Source organism: Canis lupus, chromosome Y (genome assembly GCF_048164855.1).
Source record: "Canis lupus baileyi chromosome Y, mCanLup2.hap1, whole genome shotgun sequence".
In the NCBI taxonomy this organism is placed as follows: Eukaryota; Metazoa; Chordata; class Mammalia; order Carnivora; family Canidae; genus Canis; species Canis lupus.
The window spans coordinates 6465821-6483017 of NC_132877.1; the positions used below are offsets into that span (position 1 = coordinate 6465821).

Consider the following 17197-nt stretch of genomic DNA (forward strand, 5'->3'; position numbering starts at 1 on the left):
GTGTTAGGAGACGGTACAAACTTACCACAACCCGGTTGTGCACAGTGCTGAAACATTTGTCTGGTATGTGCCAGAGCACATATCTCAGTATCAGAAGGACTGAATGATATTGATAAAGAAAACAAACGTGGCTAAATCAGTCCTCTGAAGGGAGTCTGATAATTTCAGTGCAATGGCTCCCCACCCTACTGCCCCACAAATCCTTTGGGTCTCATTGCACCGCACTTGGTTGAACATCTAAATAAACCACGTGTATAACCCAAGTTTCTCAAACTCCTGACATTTCTTTAGTCTATCACAGGAGTCAGAAACTTATTCTTAAGGGGCCAAATCATACATATTTTTGCCTTTGCAAGCTACAAGGTCTCTCTCCCAGTTATTTCTCTCGAGTTGACTTAATCAATGGTGTGATTCAAGCATTTTGATTTGGTCTTTTTAAAAGATTTTATTTATTTATTCATAAGAGACAGAGACACAGGCAGATGGAGAAGCAGGCTCCATGCAGGGAGCCCGACGTGAGACTGGATCCCGATCCCGATCCCGATCCCAGGACTCCAGGACCACGCCCTGGGCCGAAGGCAGGCGCTAAACCTCTGAGCCACCCAGGGATCCCCCAGATTTGGTCTTAAGGAGAGCCTGTCCAGTTACGAACTTGGTGGCTACAACGGAATCAAAGTGATTTCTCACAGAACACCTTTGCATTATAAAACCCAAGTTGTTAAAAGAGTTAATCAGGAAAGGGACAATTCTCCCCATAACTTGACAGTGAGAAATCTGAGCCACCTCCTTATCCATGTAATAAGGTGACAGTCACAAGTGACAAGCCACGTAGAAGGCAAGTATTCCCTGATGCGATGTGCGGAGAAGCCACATCATCTACGTATGTGTTTTTTCCCCAAATCCATAAGCCAGTCTGGTCATGAGAAAACATGAGAGAAGCTTAAATTGGGGAACATTCTACAAAATACCTGACCAGTTCTCTTCAAAACTCTCAGGATCATGAAAACAAACGAAAGATGGAGACCAAAGTGAACATGACAACTCAATGCAAAGTGGGGGCCTGGGGACAGAAAGACAACAGTAGTGTGCCAAGTGGGGGAATCCACACAGGACTTCAGTGACTAGGACTGTACTGCATAAAGGGCATGCACATGCTCCCTATATTACCTTTGCAACTTTTCTGTAAATCTCAAATTGTTCCAACAGAAAAATTTATTTATTTTTTTAAAGATTTATTTGACAGACCGAGCGTGCGTGTACACAAAAGCAGGGGGAGCGACAGGCAGAGGAAGAGGGAGAAGCAGATTCCCTCGGGAGCAGGGAGCCCAATGTGAGGCTCAATCCCAGGACCCCGAAATCGTGACCTGAACCAAAGGCAGACACTTAACCAACTGAGCCACCCAGGCACTCCCAGAAGAATGTATTTTTTAAAAAGTTAATCACACCATATTTCCTGTGGCCCTTCCATGTGTATAATTACACAAAAGTAAGGAATTATCATCACCAACTAAATTTTCAGAAACTTCCTACGTCTGCCTGGAAGACATCTGTCCATTGTAATAAAAATATGACCACCCTCCAGACAGCCATCCTTTGTGACTTCCTGTTATTTCTACTGCTAGTCATATACATTCCTTGCAGTTCAGGTGAAAAGATTCAATTGAAACAAGTATTTTGGCCAGTGGCCAACAAAGGAATTTCCCGCATCCAAATCAACAGTCCCTGGGACACCAAAGCAGCAGTGGCTTCCACCAAAGCAGCAGTGGCTTCCGTTTCCAGGGCCCCTCCTTCCCACGAGGCACCTGAGTTATTTCTGCTCTAAGGGAGTACAGACGGCCCCTTTCTCCACGTCTGTGTGGTTGTGCTCATGTTGGGAGGTGAGAGGGAAGGAATGAAATAACATATATTGAGCTCTGCAGTGTGCCAACTCTCGTGACTAGGTTATTTTATTTCATGGTTCTCAGAGTGTGCTCCTGGAGGGGTGGCTTCAAAGTTAGGTAGGAGTTTGCTACAAATGCAAGCTCCTGGGGCGCCCAGGTGGCTCAGTTGGTGAAGCACCTGCCTTCGGCTCAGGTCATGCATGATTTCAGCGCCCTGGGATGGAGTCTCTAGGACCATCCTCCTTTGCCCTCTGCCCCCTTGCATACTTGTGCACGCTTTCCCTCTCAAATGGATTAAAAAAAAAAAAAAAAAAAAGCTCCAAACAAATGTCACTGTGCCTTCTCTGAGAGCCTCATATAAGTAACTCTTGGTTTTTCTCACTTAAAATGTGAAGGATAAAGTAAAAAGGCATTCCACAGTCACACAAACGGTATCATAGCAAAGGAACAAGATTCATGCCGTATTTGTGTTTGGGAAAAATAGGATGTTTAAGGATGTCTGAAATCTGACAATACACAATTATTTTTGGCTGCTTGGAAATTGCTTGTGTTGACTTTCACTAGAACCACCTAGATGGTATTTGGGACTCAGGTATCGTATTTCTATAGTGTGATTTAGTTGGCAAATTACAAGCAGGTTGGGATTTGAAAAAAATCTTCCCCACATAAATGTTGTAAATGAAGGTAAGGTTGCCATGCTGGTGGCAAAACTCCCATCCTCTGGAGTTCAGGTACTCCAAGCCTTGCACTGAGCTCTGATCTGTGACTTCCAAGTCTATGCCTTTGACCTCAACTGAGGGTCACATGGAGGATGGCGGACGAGGCCCATCCACATGGCTACTTTTTTACCCTTCTTTTCCTCTTCTTATCAAGTCCCCCTAATTTTGAGTTTTGAAACAGAAGTTAAACTGTTGGTCTCTGCCCTCCCAGAAACCCCTGGCTTCTACATAAAGCAAAATGCCCCGCCTCATACCAGGGCCCCAGGGAGACAGGAGGAATCTTAGACTTGGCGGCCTACACATTTGCATGACTAAGGAAGCCACTTAGATCTTGAGACCTTAATTACATCTCAAGAACTACCAGGATAACAGAGGATTTATACCCCTCACTATCCATTCCTTAAGCGAAACTGTTTTGTCCCTTGCAAAGACGTCACCAGCATTCAAAATCCTTGCTTGGATCTGGGCAGATGGGATCTGTTAACCTGAGTAGCAGTCCTGGGTCAGGCCTGAGTTTGCAGTTTCAAGCTGGTAAATTTGAGGATAATTGGATATGCGGCGACATTCTCAGGTGTACTTGGAGCCCACCCACCCACCGCTGAGCCACTGATGCCTTCTGCTAATGTTCATAGAGAGGGGCTGATCAACAATCAGCTGCAATTCTAGAAAAGCAACCCGAGAAGGAGATACCAATCTGTCTTGTAGATATCCCAAATCTTGATGAGGGATTCTTTGTGAGCAGTTCTCACTTAGCTAGAGGGTGGGACAAGCCTCCCCCCACTCCCCACCCCCCAGCTGGGGGTAGGCAGATAACTAACTGGCCTGTTCTGCAGCTCACTACTGTAAGCACTTGGAACTATCAGCATGATCAGTGAGGCTCAGGCCCCAATGCTTACAAAGTAAGGAGAAAATTTCCATTCATGGTCTTGCAACACCCCAGCTATTTCCCCTTGGATAGCTGTAGTAAAATGACTAAAGATAACAGGTCCTAATCCCTGGAACCTGCAAAATGTAACCTTATTTAGGAAAAGGGTCTTTGCACACAGGATTAGATGAAAGATTCTGAGATGGAGAGAGCATCCTTGATTTTCAGGTGGGCCCTACAAGGCAACCATAGTGACCTTACAAGAAAGTGACAGACCCAGGTGGAAGAGAAGGCCAGGTGACCACGGAGGCAAAGGGTGGACTGATATGGTCACAAACCCAGGAATGCCATCAGCCAACAGACCCTGGAAGGGACAGGGATCAGCTCTCCCCTAGAGCCTCCAGAGAGGGTACAGCCCTGCTGACACCTTGATTTCAGACTTCTGGCCTCCAGGAAGGAAAAATTTGGTCTTAAGCAGCTTATGTTAATTTGTTAAAATAGCCTTAGAAAATCCACACGGTGTTCCAGGGGCACTTCACTTTTTAGCCTGTCCACAGGAACTCATGACTGCCTCCCCACCAGCTGTTTTCTCAAGCCACAATCCTCAGGGCTCAGTTGGGGGGGGGGGGGGCAGGAAAGGATTGTTCAGACTTCCCCACCCCTACTGTGCACACGCTCCCTGGGATGGGGGAGTGGAGGCTCAGCACAGATTCAGGAGCAGGATGGGGGCACTTCTAGGACTCATTAACAAGATTTCAGCCTTTTAGTTCTGATGCTTCCAACTTCCCTATAAAGAACATTCCTCTGTTCACAGGGTCCCCACCCAGTGAACTCTGGGCTCCACTTCCTCTCAGCCTCCAAGATAGCTTAGCCATTAGCCATTCTATCCTGGATGTGTTTTGTAATTCTCTTGAGAAAAAAGTGGGCAGGAATGAAACCACATTTTTGTGTCCATTTGAAGCTTCCACAATAAAAGGAGAAAAATTTAGAAATTTCACCTACAGTTGTACGCACTTTTTTTTTCCTTCTCTACTTTTGGCTCCTCTCCTGCTGAAACTTTTGCAGTTAAAGTTGTTTTGCACATAATTGTGCTGGGTTTTTTTCCTATTATATTTTCTTCATCAGCTAGAGTTAATGTGTCATATTTCCTGCATCTTTTACATTCCTTAGCGACCACTCCCCAGTACTGGGCAAGTTAAAAGTGCTCAAGAAATAATCATTGGCGGGCGCCCGGGTGGCTCAGCAGTTGAGCTTCTGCCTTTGGCTCAGGTCTTGATCCTGGAGACCCGGGATGAAGTCCCACATCTCATCCCACATCGGGCTCCCTGCATGGAGCCTGCCTCTCTCTCTCTGTGTGTCTCTCATGAATAAATAAAGAAAATCTTAAAAAAAAAAAAAAAAGAAAGAATCATTGGCTACTTTATTTAAAAAATTGCCAATGGTTTCCTAAAACTGCACTTTAAAAATTTTATTTATTTATTGGAGAGCACAATGCAGGGGTGGGGGGGAGGAGGGAGTGTGAGAGAAGGAGAGACAGCATCTCAAGCAGACTCAGGCTGAGCAGAGCCCCACCCGGATTTTGACCTCAGCCAAAATCAAAGAGTCAGATGCTTAACCAACTAAGTCACCCAAGCACTCCTAAAACTGCATTCTAAAACATACTTTTAAAATAGCTTTCTAATTACTCCCAACTTGAAAAATTAAGTACTATTTTAAATATATAGTGTATTTCTTAATGATTAAGACCTGAAATCAAGACCTAAACCAAGATCAAGAGTCAGAAGAAACTCAACCTATTGGGCTTCCCAAGCACTCCTACATATAACACTTTAAAAGATATGTCTCCAAGGAAACGGGATTGGAACTCAACCCAAACCTAAATTAGCACCCAGTTTTATAGGCAAAGTTTCCACATAGGAGGCTTCAGCCTCTTTCTTGTATGGAGATCAAGGGAACCTCAAAAGGTGGCTCTGGATCTAAATGTCTTACAGAACAGAGCCAGCTCACCAGCTCAGTGAAAACTGCTCTGCTTCCATACCCAATCTGGCACTGATCCCTGCAAGTGGAAGGGTAGGAGTCCTTCTTGGTGCTGGGCTCGGCAACCTCAAGCAGGGTATTAAGCCCCTCTGGGGCTCAGTTTCTTCCTCTATAAGATGGGGTAATGCATGCTGTCAGAAGCTTTGTACCGGAGTCCATTTATGTAATGTGCTTGGTACAACATAGGTTCCCTGTGAATGGTGGTTACTACTTAGTTGCTACTGCTTGCTTCCTCAACTAAAGGCGCTGGGTGCTAGGATGCAAATTCCCAATGTGGAGCCTTTTTTTTTTTTTTTTTAAGATTTTATTTATTTATTTATGAGAGACACACAGAGAGAGGCAGAGACACAGGCAGAGGGAGAAGCAGGCTCCACGCAGGGAGCCTGATGTGGGACTTGATCCCGGGACTCCAGGATCATGCCCTGATCCGAAGGCAGACGCTCAACCACTGAGCCACCCAGGCATCCCTCCCAATGTGGAGTCTTAAGCAGACACCCACAGTCTCCCTCCCATCTCTGCACAAAAAGAGCAAGTCTCTCCCCTAGAGATCTGTAAATACCCTGACAAGATCCAGGGTAAAATCCTTCTGAGGTGAGAGGGGGAGGAGATGGGGGTACAGTTGTGGGGCATTCAGCTTGTCACTTGGCCAAGATCTGCAACTAAGCTAAATTACAATGTTTCTAATAATTGCTTGTAGAAATCAAGAATAAGATGACAAACACTGGTGATGAAGGGCAAAGTCATTGCATGAATGTTTTCCTTTAGCTGTTCTCACACTTCTGTTCTCTGATCTAGACGGACTCTCCACCATCTAAATTCATAGGGACCCTAACTCAGTACACAGTGGCTTAAGTGGAAAATGGCTAAAACTGCCTTTTAAAAAATTGCTACAGGTGTTCTGGAAAGCTTGACCTTACCGAACTACTACTACTTTGAAAGGTAAAGGCAAATTTTGGAACTCCATCCTCCACTACATTTTGTAATTCTCTTTTCTCAGGGTGCCTGGGTGGCTCAGTCGGTTAAGCATCTGCCTTAGGCTCAGCTAATGATCCTAGAGTTCTGGGGATCAAGCCCCCAAGCCCTCCAGTGCTCTGCTCAGCAGGAAGCTTACTTCTCCCTCTCCCGGTCCCTACCACTCCCCCTGCTTGTGCTCATGCGATCTCTCTCTCTCTCTGTCAAATAAATAAATAAGTAAAATCTTAAAAAAAATAAATAAATAAACCTCTTATCCTGTTAGAAAAAAAAAAAACTAAAATAATTTGAACTCTATTTCATAAAAAATAGCTGTTGATTAAATCTGAAAGTTGGTTCAATTTGCCTTTTATTCATTGATTGATTCATGCACTGCTGATAAAGTGGAAGAACTACCTTTATTTTTCAGTAATTTCACACCCAATGTGGGGCTTGAATTTATAACCCGGAGATTAAGAGTCACATGCTCTACAGACTGAGCCAGCCAGGTGCCTGAAAGAACTACCTTTAATTTCACGATATATCCTATCAAGGAAATAAGCCTCATATCTGAAAAACTGGCGAAGTCAGGCTACTGAATGTCTGGATGTCATAGGGTCATGCTCACCCTCAAATCTTCTGAGCAATGAAGCTATGTCCAAGAAGTGAGAAGCTACACAGAAGATATTTTTCCCCAGCTTTCCAAAAGATAAAGCTAAATGTTGACAAATATACACTGTCCTTGGAAAATCTGGCTGAGTCGAGCTCTTAGAAAAGAAAGCCATTATTATACTGGTTCAATGTCTTACTAAACTCTTCCAAAAGGGGTGCAGAGGTAAAAAAAAATTGGGGCAATCACTCTCAGTCACAAGATATTTTCCAAGATATGTGATAGTGCCTAGTAAGGATATAATGGACATAAAACAGAAATATAGATGTGATGATAGATATGCTCACCTATAGAATCCCAAGAGTGTTAATAAAAAGATTTATGAGGGTCTGAGAAGAGCGTATCTTTCTCAAAGCAGGCCACACAGACTGGGTCCAGTCCCTTTTCATGTATTTATTAATGTCTATATAGACCGTTGCCTTATAAATATTCAAACAATGCTAAGCTGGGAGAGACGCCTAACATGAAGATTAAGAAAAAACTCCACAAAATGGTAATTTAGTCAGGATAATTGTAAACCTGCACCTATGTTGAAGGAATGACAGTATAACCCTGTCAAGTGGCAGACAGGGGGAATCCCTGGGTGGCTCAGCGGTTTAGTGCCTGCCTTCCGCCCAGGGCGTGATCCTGGAGTCCTGGGATCGAGTCCCACGTCGGGCTCCCTGCATGGAGCCTGCTTCTCCTTCTGCCTGTGTCTCTGCCTCTCTTCTTGGAGTCTCTCATGAATAAATAAGATGTTAAAAAAAAAAAAAGTGGCAGATAGGTAACCTCATTATACGATCAACATAAAATGTTAAAGATGACTTTGGCTGTCATTTATGGAGACCATGAAATCTTTCTGCTTTAGTGAGGTCTGAATTTCAGCCCTAGTTAATAGCTGAGATTTCAGTTAATACTATGGGATAAGTGGGCTGTTTGGAGACCAAGAAACTCTCAAAAATACTTGGGGCACTTATGTGGTCCTTTATCTTTTCATTTCTCATATCCCACCAGTTTCTAAATTAAACTTTTTAACCAAAGGTAATTATAGATTCACATGTGGTTGTAAAAAAACAGTCTAGGGACATCCTCTGCACCCTGCATCCCACAATCAGAAACGTTAATAGTGACACAATCTACCAAGCTTACTGATTTCATCTTACACCCACTCCTGTATTTAGTTCTGTGCAATTTAATCAATTTGTGCAATTTAATCAGATCTGTGTGACCACTATGGTCAAGGTAGATTCTAACAGGCACACTCCTTAAGCCTCCACTTAGTAAAAAATCATTCCTCCAACTGGAGAGATTCTGGACACTGGAGCTTGGAAGCTACTTATGGGGGCAGCTTCACCCCCAGAGCCATGCCAAGTGCCCAGTGAAGTTTGCACTCTTACTTCAATTGGCTGGATGAGACACAAAGCGAACAGCCAAACAATGCAGACCATAGAATGGCAATCCCTCACGTGACCACTGGAAAAGCAGAGATAAGAGCTGAGATTCCTTGTCCCTGCTGGAACCCCTCACTCTTTCCATCCAGTGGTCTCCACGCCAGTTCTTGCTACCTATCCCATCCTCACCTGTTCAAAGAATCTGCACGGAGCTGCTTTGAAGAAACAGGGAACCACCAGCGATCAGCTACGTAACTACAAACGAAATGAAAAGATTCTTTTTTTGGCAAAGCATGCAAATATCTAGTGCAGATATATATTTACACCGAGCTTTTATGTAAATTACAAAGGGAGCAGAAATAGGTGGCACACCCTTTCAGTAATTTCAGACCACCACGTCTCCTTTGTTGGCAACCCCGACGTGGGACATCAAGACCTCGTGGCACTGCTCTACCCGAGGGAGAACAGGATCTGAAGGCAAAGACTTCCTGGACTGCAACCCTAGGAAGAGCTAGAAAGGGCTAGGACGAGACAAGAACAGGCCACTGCCTGCGCGGGCTGGGCGCTGCGGCGGGGACGCGCGGGAGGACGGGGAGTCCTCGGCGGGAGCAGGTCCGGCGCCCTCTCCTCCGCCCCGACTTCAAGGGCGCGCTCCGGGCGGCGGGGCGGCGGGGGCTCCCCAGGAGGGCCGGGGCAGTGAGGGTGCGTGGACCGCCCCGGCTCCATGCCCGGGCCTGCGGGCAAAGCGCGTCCGTGCGGGGACCGGCTGGCCGCCCGCCGCGCTCCCCGTCTCCGCGTCTCACCTGGGCGGCCGCCGCCAGCCCGCCGTCCGCGCGAACAAAGGCGGGGGCGCCGGGCCGGCCGCGCGCTCCAAGATGGAGGGCGCCGGGGACTCGGACCGCCGCCCGCCCGCCCCGCCCCGGCCCGCCCCGCGCGGGCGCTTCCGCCGCCTCACCTGCCGCCGCTCGGCCTCCGGGGCAGACGGCTGGCGCGCCCCGAGCCTCCGAGGGCCGCCCGGCGCTCGCTCCCGAGCAAGGGCCCGACTTCGCGTCGGGGCCCCCCGCGGCCCCCCGGCCCCGCGGTGCAGCGCGAGGTCCCGGGCGCGCGCTCCGCCCCCTCCCACCCTCCGGGCAACAGCGCGGAGCGGGGCGCGCTCCTGCACCGGCCCGCGGCACAGGTTCCGCGCGCGCCGGCCCGCGCCCCCTCCCACCCTCCAGGTCACTAGCCGGGGAGCCCCGGGCGCGCACGCCTCGCACCCCGGCCGGGTGCGTGCCGGCCCTCGGCCCCTCCCACGCTCCGCGCGCGCGCGCCCCGGCCCCGAGCGCCGGCCGGGCCCCCGTCTCCCCCGCGGCGGCGCGGGTCCCGGAGCGCGCGCCTCCGCCCGCCCCTCCCGCCCGCGGGCAGCCCCCGCAGCCCAGCGCGCGCCCCGCCCCCTGCCCGCCGAGCGGCCCGGGCCCCGGAGCGCGCCGGCCCCGCCCCCCGCGCGGCCCGCCCTCCCCCGCGCGCCGCGCCGCCCGCGCCCGGCTCCCTCCCCGGCGGCCGCCGGCACTTTCCTCCCAAGTTGCCGCGCAAGTTCGCCAGTGGCCGGCGGCGGCGGCGGCGGCGGCGGCGGCGGCGGCAGGAGCGCCCGACCCCCCCTCGCCCTCGGCCGGCCGGGGCTCCCCCGAGTGCATGGGCGCGGGCCGGGTGGGCCCCGGGGGCTGAGCGGCCGCGCCGCCTCCGCGCCCCGAGCCCCGCGCCATGGAGGGCGCTGAGCCCCGCGCGCGGCCCGAGCGCCTGGCCGAGGCCGAGGCGCGGGCGCCCGACGGCGGGCGCTTGGTGGAGGTGCAGCTGAGCGGCGGCGCCCCGTGGGGCTTCACCCTGAAGGGCGGCCGGGAGCACGGCGAGCCGCTGGTCATCACCAAGGTGAGGCGGCCGCGGGACCCTCACGGTGACAGCCCAGGGGTGGCCGCGGGGCGGGGGAAGTGATCGGGGGTGGGGGCGCCGCAGGGGCGGGCCAACCGTGCCCTCCAGCCGGGGGCGCTCGTCCGCTGGGTCACCTGCGGGGACCGGGGCCCCGGGACGCGCGAAGGTGCGCGGTCCCGGCCGCTTGGCGGCGGCGCCCTGCCCCGCTGACTCCCAGCGCCGCTCAGGGTTTAAATGGCTCCTGTTCCGGGTGCCCTCCCCTCCCCTCCCCCTTCGAGAAGGGGCCCGGCTGGGTCCCCTGTCACTCCCGGCGTCGCCAGCGGCGGCCTGCAGCCGTGGGGCCGCCCAGGGGTTGGGGTGAACTGTCCCACGTGCCGGGGGCGGGGGTGGACAGAATCGCCCCCACCTGTGTTTGTCACCGAAGGGCCTCTGGTTCTGCACCCCGTGAACCTGTACCCCTTATCACTAGGAAACCCAGACTAGCAGCTGTCGCCAGCCCAGCTCGATTCCCATCAGCCCATCAATATTTACTGACTTTCAGCTTCCAGCCCTAGCCCCACGGCGCCCTGGGAGCTGCAGAAACGTACCGAAACTTTGAGGATCCTTTTTAAAAGTGGGATTTGAGCTCCAGTGTTTCTAATGTGCCTCATCAGGAATGTGTTTCCCGTTTTCTGTGTGTGTGTGTGTGTGTGTGTGTGTGTGTGTGTGTGGTGGGGCGAGGAGGCTGCTCTAGCACTTTGAATTCTCTTGTCTCAAAACCGAAATCGATCTTGAAATTTACCGGCTGAACTTGTATAGACCTGTGAAAACGCAAACAACCACCTATCATCCTGTTTTCCTCTGATTAAAAGTGTCAGTTTCCCTGGGGAGGGTTGGGTCCGGCCTTTCCTGGGGACAAAGTTCCCTTTAAAATGCAAAAAATTCTTGGCTACGCGGGTTTGAAGGTGACTTGCTGGGTTTTTTCCCTGCTTCCCTGCTTCACCACAGCAGGAAGGTATCGTCACCCCCACCCCACCCCACCCCACCCCACCCCACCCCACCCGTGCTGAATTTTCAGAAGTGGTGTAGCTTTATTGTTCAGGTAGCAAATGAGACACCAAACTTCTCTGTTCTGTATTTTCTCTCATTTTTGTATTTACAAAACCAGAGACTCTGAGGGGAAGCTTGTTTGATGTGCACTGAATTTATGTTCAGCTGGGGAAAGAGGCTGCCGTTGTTATAAATTTAATGTGTAACCCATTAACGAATTGGGTTCTTTGAAAAGATGGTGAGCAAAGTGTGTACAGCTTGCCCTGCGAGGGCACTTTCCTGCATATATGCATGTTAAAGCATATTCCCCTGTGCCATTTTTTTTTTCTTTAAAGATTTTATTTATTCATGAGAGACACACAGAGAGGCAGAGACACAGGCAGAGGGTGAAGTAGGCTCCCCGCAGGTAGCCGGCATGGGACTCGATCCCGGATCCCCGGACCACGCCCTCAACCGCTGAGCCACCCAGGCACCCATCCCCCCTGTGCCTTTTTAATAAAGATTTTACAGGCCATTTCTGATGGTAAAAGTTAAAAAGATCAGGTTAACTACTGACACCCTTAGCGTTTCATGTATTTCTTTTAAAAAAGAGGTACACAGGCAATTCAATGTATCTTTTTCAGACTTACCATTATAATTGGGGGAATAAGCTGTAACACATTAGTGAAGGTGAAATCTTGCCTTTTGGCCTTAGTAGTCTAAGGGAGTTGGAAGGCACTTTAAACTCTGAAATTCAATTGTTTAACCAGCAGCTGGAGAAGGGGATCCCCAGAGCACCTCTTCCTTTCTACGCTCCTCCAGGTACGAAAAATAAAAACCCTGGTGTATTCTCAGTGGCCTCTTGTTCTCTCTCCAAGAGGCCCCATTCTAGACTGTAGGAGGTGGGCAGTAAAACCAATAAACACACACCAAGACCTTTGGGGGCACGTGGGGCCCTTTGCTCCCGATTTGGCCTGCTGGTTAGCTTTCACAGTACTTGCTAAGGTGTTTTTGTTTTCTTTTGGAAGTTTTTGTGGGTAGGCTAGTACCGTGTACTTGCTGGGCTTTTCCTGGTGGTGTTTCAGAATTTTGCAGGAATAAAAATGTTTGTGGTTCTTCTCTGAGAGGCTCATCCATCCCTCCCTTAAATTGCTACTTAGTTCTTATAGATGCTCCAATGTGACTGAAAATTGGTGGTTCCTTTGCTTAGGATAGAATGGATTCAGGAGAGTTTGGGACTTCTGTACTGAGTTTCCCTGTACACTTGTATGTACATGGAGAGGTGCATGGTCACACACGCGTGTATTATATATTTTCAATTACATGTTGCATGGTATTGGCGCTATTTCACATGCTTGTCTTTTCTCTTGGATTAAGTCATCAATTATGCTTGCTTACACTCCAACAGCTGGTAATTAACTGTCACTTTATTAGAAAAGGATGAAGGAAAGTGTGTCCATTTAGAAGAATCACTTAAAGAGCAAAAGGAAGGGATCCCTGGGTGGCGCAGCGGTTTGGCGCCTGCCTTTGGCCCAGGGCGCAATCCTGGAGACCCAGGATCGAATCCCACGTCGGGCTCCCGGTGCATGGAGCCTGCTTCTCCCTCTGCCTGTGTCTCTGCCTCTCTCTCTCTCTCTGTGTATGTGACTATCATAAATAAATAAAAATTAAAAAAAAAAAAAAAGAGCAAAAGGAAGCTATTGTGATAGAGACTTGGGAAAATGGTTCCACCTGCAGAATTTGGATTAATCCAAGTTTTGACTCTTTCTCTCAGTAGCTACTGAAAAATCTGTGGGGCTCATTATAACAATTGTTATTTGGGGCCCAAATTATAATGTTCTAATAGGATTTTTGCTTTATTTTTTTTTAGATTTTATTTATTTATTCATGAGAGACACAGAGAGGGAGAGGCAGAGACATAGGCAGAGGGAGAAGCAGGGTCCATGCAGGGAGCCCAATGTAGGGACTCCAGGATCATGCCCTGAGCTGAAGGCAGGCGCACAACCACTGAGCCACCCAGGCATTCCCCCCCCCCTTTTTTTGGCTTTTAAAAAATCTCATAGTTAAATATTTTACATGTAAGATCCCTAGGATATTATACAATTCATCTTTTTTAAAAGATTTCATTTATTCATTTGAGACAGAGAGATACAGAAGGAGAAGCAGAAACAGAAGCAGACTCCCCACCAAGCAGGGAGCCAGACAGGGGGCCTCGATCCCAAGACCCTGGTATCATGACCTGAGCCAAAGGTAGACGCTTCACTGGCTGAGCCACCCAGGTGCCCCTATATAACTCATTTTCTGTATAACAGAATATAATGTAGGGGAAGCTTGAGCAAGTATGAGATGACACACTCTTTTAATAATAATAGAAGTCTGATTTGAAAGCCTCATAGGAGTGCACATCTTAGAACTGGAAGGAGTGCCCAGAACAAGGCTAGTTCAATCCGTGATCTTCAGATCGAGAAATTTTATCAGCCCATTTTATAGATGCCCCAGCTAAGGCAAGGGGAAGTTAAATGGTGTGCCCTGAGGTCCCAAACCTGTTAAGTCATGAGAAGGCCCCCAAGGACCAACTCTTGATCCTACATGTCCCCACTTCCTCTCTAGTCAGTTCCATCTGCTCTTGCCTGGAAACACTTGCAATGCCATATTAAATAACTTTGTCACATCAGATGAGGATTTCTCAACCCTGCCACTACTGGTATTTTGGTCTACATCATTTTCTGTTGTGGGGACTGTTCTATAGGATGTTCAGAAGCGTTCCCGGTCCCCACTCACTCTATGCCACTGGTACCCCCACTCCAGGTGTGATAGCCAACAAAAGTCTGCAGACACTGTCAAATGTTACCTGGAGGCAGAATTGCCCTGTTTAGATTAACAGCATCACTACTTTTGTTTTTAAAAGGATTTCAGCTTTTAAAGCTTAAGTTAACTTCTTTGTGAAGACATTGGCCTTTTGAAAGGTTTACTTGAGGGGCTGTTTTCTTCCCAAGTGCTGGCCCTGATAATAGGCTTTATTTACATAGTAAAACTCAAACAAATACTTGCTTCATCTGCATTTTTGTAGCTGGAGAAAGGAAGTGAAGCTGGAACTCCTGAGTGCTGTGTTTTATGAGCCTTCAGTGGGGCTACTGGGTTAGGACAGTCTTTTCTTTGGGTCTAGTTAGAAGTCAGAGGGATAGTTAACTTCCCAGGAGTGGCATTCTTGGAATTTGAAGTGCATGTGTAAAGTCCCACCAGACCTCTGCTGAAAGGTGACCACCAGATTTGTATCCACTCAGGCCATTTACGCTGGCTTATAGCTTGACATTTTACTAGGGCTACAAAATACACAATCCTGCTGTTTTTCCATGCTCCTGTCTGAGAGGGATCAGAAGTGATGTCTGTGTCCTAAAAAACCACAAAGATTTTGATTTGTTAGTATTTCCAAGGCCACGTCCTGATGTGGGTTATCTGGGGACTTGTTCAAACAGATATGATGGATGTAGGTGGTCCCCTGTTTTTGTGTGTTCCTTTCTCCATTGATTCAGCAAATGTAAAATATCAGTGGGGCTGGGTGGGGTGGGGGGGGCTGACTTCTGAAATGTCCCTGGAGGGCCTAGAATTTCAAATGGGTGGTTGAGGATTCTGTAGGGAGCATTCTGTGCACCAGCTGGGTGTCAGGAGGCCCCCTGCAGTCTCAGGAATGTTTCTTAAAGGGGGAAGGAATGAAGCTCTAGCCCCTCCTTTTCGCCATTTGTTTGAGTCCCTCCCTGAAGAATCCCAGAGCCCTAGCCAAGGAGCACCAAAGAAGACAGTACTTTGGTCCTGGTGTGGTCCCAAGGGTGGCTCCTTTGGGAAGCCGCTGACTTTTTGGGTTGCCTCTGGGGAACACTGCCACGGTGGAGCAGGGCGGGAGAGCTGTGGCTTGGGATGCCCCCAGCCTGACTCATCTCTCTGGGGCTTCATACCTCATACCGTTAAAACGTTTCTCTGGATATAAGACAAAGTCCTTCAATGTCCTTTCTAGTTTGAATACTGAGGGTGGGATGGAAGGGAATCAGGGCACATATTTTGGATGGAGGTCACACAGCCAGGTGGCAAATGTCCTATGTAAACCATTAGCCAGAGCTCCCCGTAGCAGAAGACTCAGGGCAAAAACAGACCGTGGGTGGTGGGTGGGGGTGGGGGACACTGAGCACCTGAGGTATGTTCTTTAGTGGTTTGAAAGGGACTCCATTTTGAGGCACCTGGGTGGCTCAGTAGGTTAAGCATCTGCCTTTGACTCTAGTCATGATCCCAAGGTTCTGGGATAGAGCCTCATGTCAACTCCCTGCTCATCAGCAGTCAGCTTCTCCCTCTTCCTCTGCCCTCCCCCCTTCTGCTCTCTGCTCTCTCCTGTGCACAAGCGCATGCATGTGCTCCCTTTCTCTCTCTCTCTCAAATAAATGAGAGAAATATCTCTCCCTCAAACAGCTTCTTTTTTAAAGAAGAAGAAAAAGGGCTCTATTTTCTTGGACCTGGCTGAGTCACTGTCATTGGTGACCAGAGAGGTTGGAGCTAGTGGCAGCCTTGGCCGGGACACATTGCTGTCCACCTGTCTTTATATTTGCCCCCAAGAGCCAAGTCCTTTGTCAGACATCAGTAAAAGTCTTGAAAATGAAGAATCTGATGAATTCAGCAGGGGATTAGGAACTGTCAAATGTAGACTTTTTTGTGCATCTTGCTCGATCTCTGTGTGAAAGCACACCCAGGTCCGTACGTGCGTTGACAAGACCCTGAACATCTGAGGGTGGTTGGTGGCCGAAGGCTGGGCTCCCTGGGCCCTGGGTGCTGTGCTGGCTGCAGCAGCTCCTCTGTTGGGAGATCCCAGACACTTTCTGAGGCCAGTCGCCCACTTCTGAGTTGTTAGCATGAGTGTAATTCTAAAGGTTTATTTGTATTTTAAGAATCATTAGTAGATATGGTTTTAAAAAAAAAAGTGGGTTTTCTTCGGTGTGCAGGTAGACCTGCTTGGCTGCTGGCACTCGCACGTGTCTGTGTTACCCTGTCCCAGTCTCTGCCTCACGCATTTGACCCGCTTTTCATCTTGTCCTTAGGCCTCCAGAGGTGGGTTGGGTGCAGAGTGGGAAGTCAGGTAGTGTAACATCATATCCCAGGGTCTGGTGGCTGCGAGGTTCAGGGGTGGAGGATTCTTCCTTTGACATTAATTGAGTTTGACTCACATGTATGAATCCAGAGGCTTCTGTGGTATAAAAAGCTGTAAATTTAAGCTGTGCATCACACTTCTGCACCGTGTTGCATTTGGACTTCCTGATGCAGTTTTAAGTATTTCTTTAACATGTTCTGATGTTTGTGTTTTGAAAAAAGAAAGCTAGTTTGCCCAGAGAGCTAAATATAAAATAACATGATACTGAAACGCTCTTAAAAATGGTCATTTGCACCTTGTCCCAGTGAGCTGGGAACTCTTAACTTACCTTTCTATTTCATGGCCACAGAAACTGGGCTCCGTGCTTGGAAAGGGCTGGTTTTTCTATTTGGAAAGCAGCTTGGTTTTGTCCTCTTGCCAAAGTAGTTTTGTGTCAGCATGCAAATAAACCTGGATCTGTGGATTTCTTAGGGCCTCTGTGGAGCTTTTCTTGTACACTTGGAACACTGTAAACATTCGACAAGATAATTTAAGGACTAAAAAGCTGAATAGACTTTTTATTCAGGTCTCACTTTTACTTTCAAACACCGTGGTCAGGAGTTGGGCGATGTTTAGAGGAGAAATTCTGCAAGCCACGGCTCTTCTAAGCTACAAACTTTCA

General features: G+C 48.8%; 1 protein-coding gene and 1 long non-coding RNA gene across 3 annotated transcripts in view; one reads left to right on the forward strand and one right to left on the reverse strand.

The window, feature by feature from the left end:
• Positions 1–7495: 7495 nt before the first annotated feature.
• Positions 7496–9558, reverse strand: LOC140629086 (uncharacterized). The gene is made up of 4 exons (XR_012026967.1): positions 9448–9558; positions 8865–9003; positions 8682–8747; positions 7496–7838 (listed from the first exon to the last, which is right to left on the reverse strand). It is a non-coding gene; the product is annotated as an uncharacterized lncRNA (long non-coding RNA).
• Positions 9559–10232: 674 nt separating this feature from the next.
• LOC140629110 (protein Shroom2-like) overlaps positions 10233–17197 on the forward strand; it is a 143135-nt gene continuing 136170 nt past the window's right edge. For both annotated transcript variants that reach the window (XM_072818556.1, XM_072818557.1), the window contains exon 1: positions 10233–10397. In XM_072818556.1, the coding sequence (XP_072674657.1) occupies positions 10233–10397 (165 nt within the window). The remainder of the gene's footprint in view (positions 10398–17197) is intronic.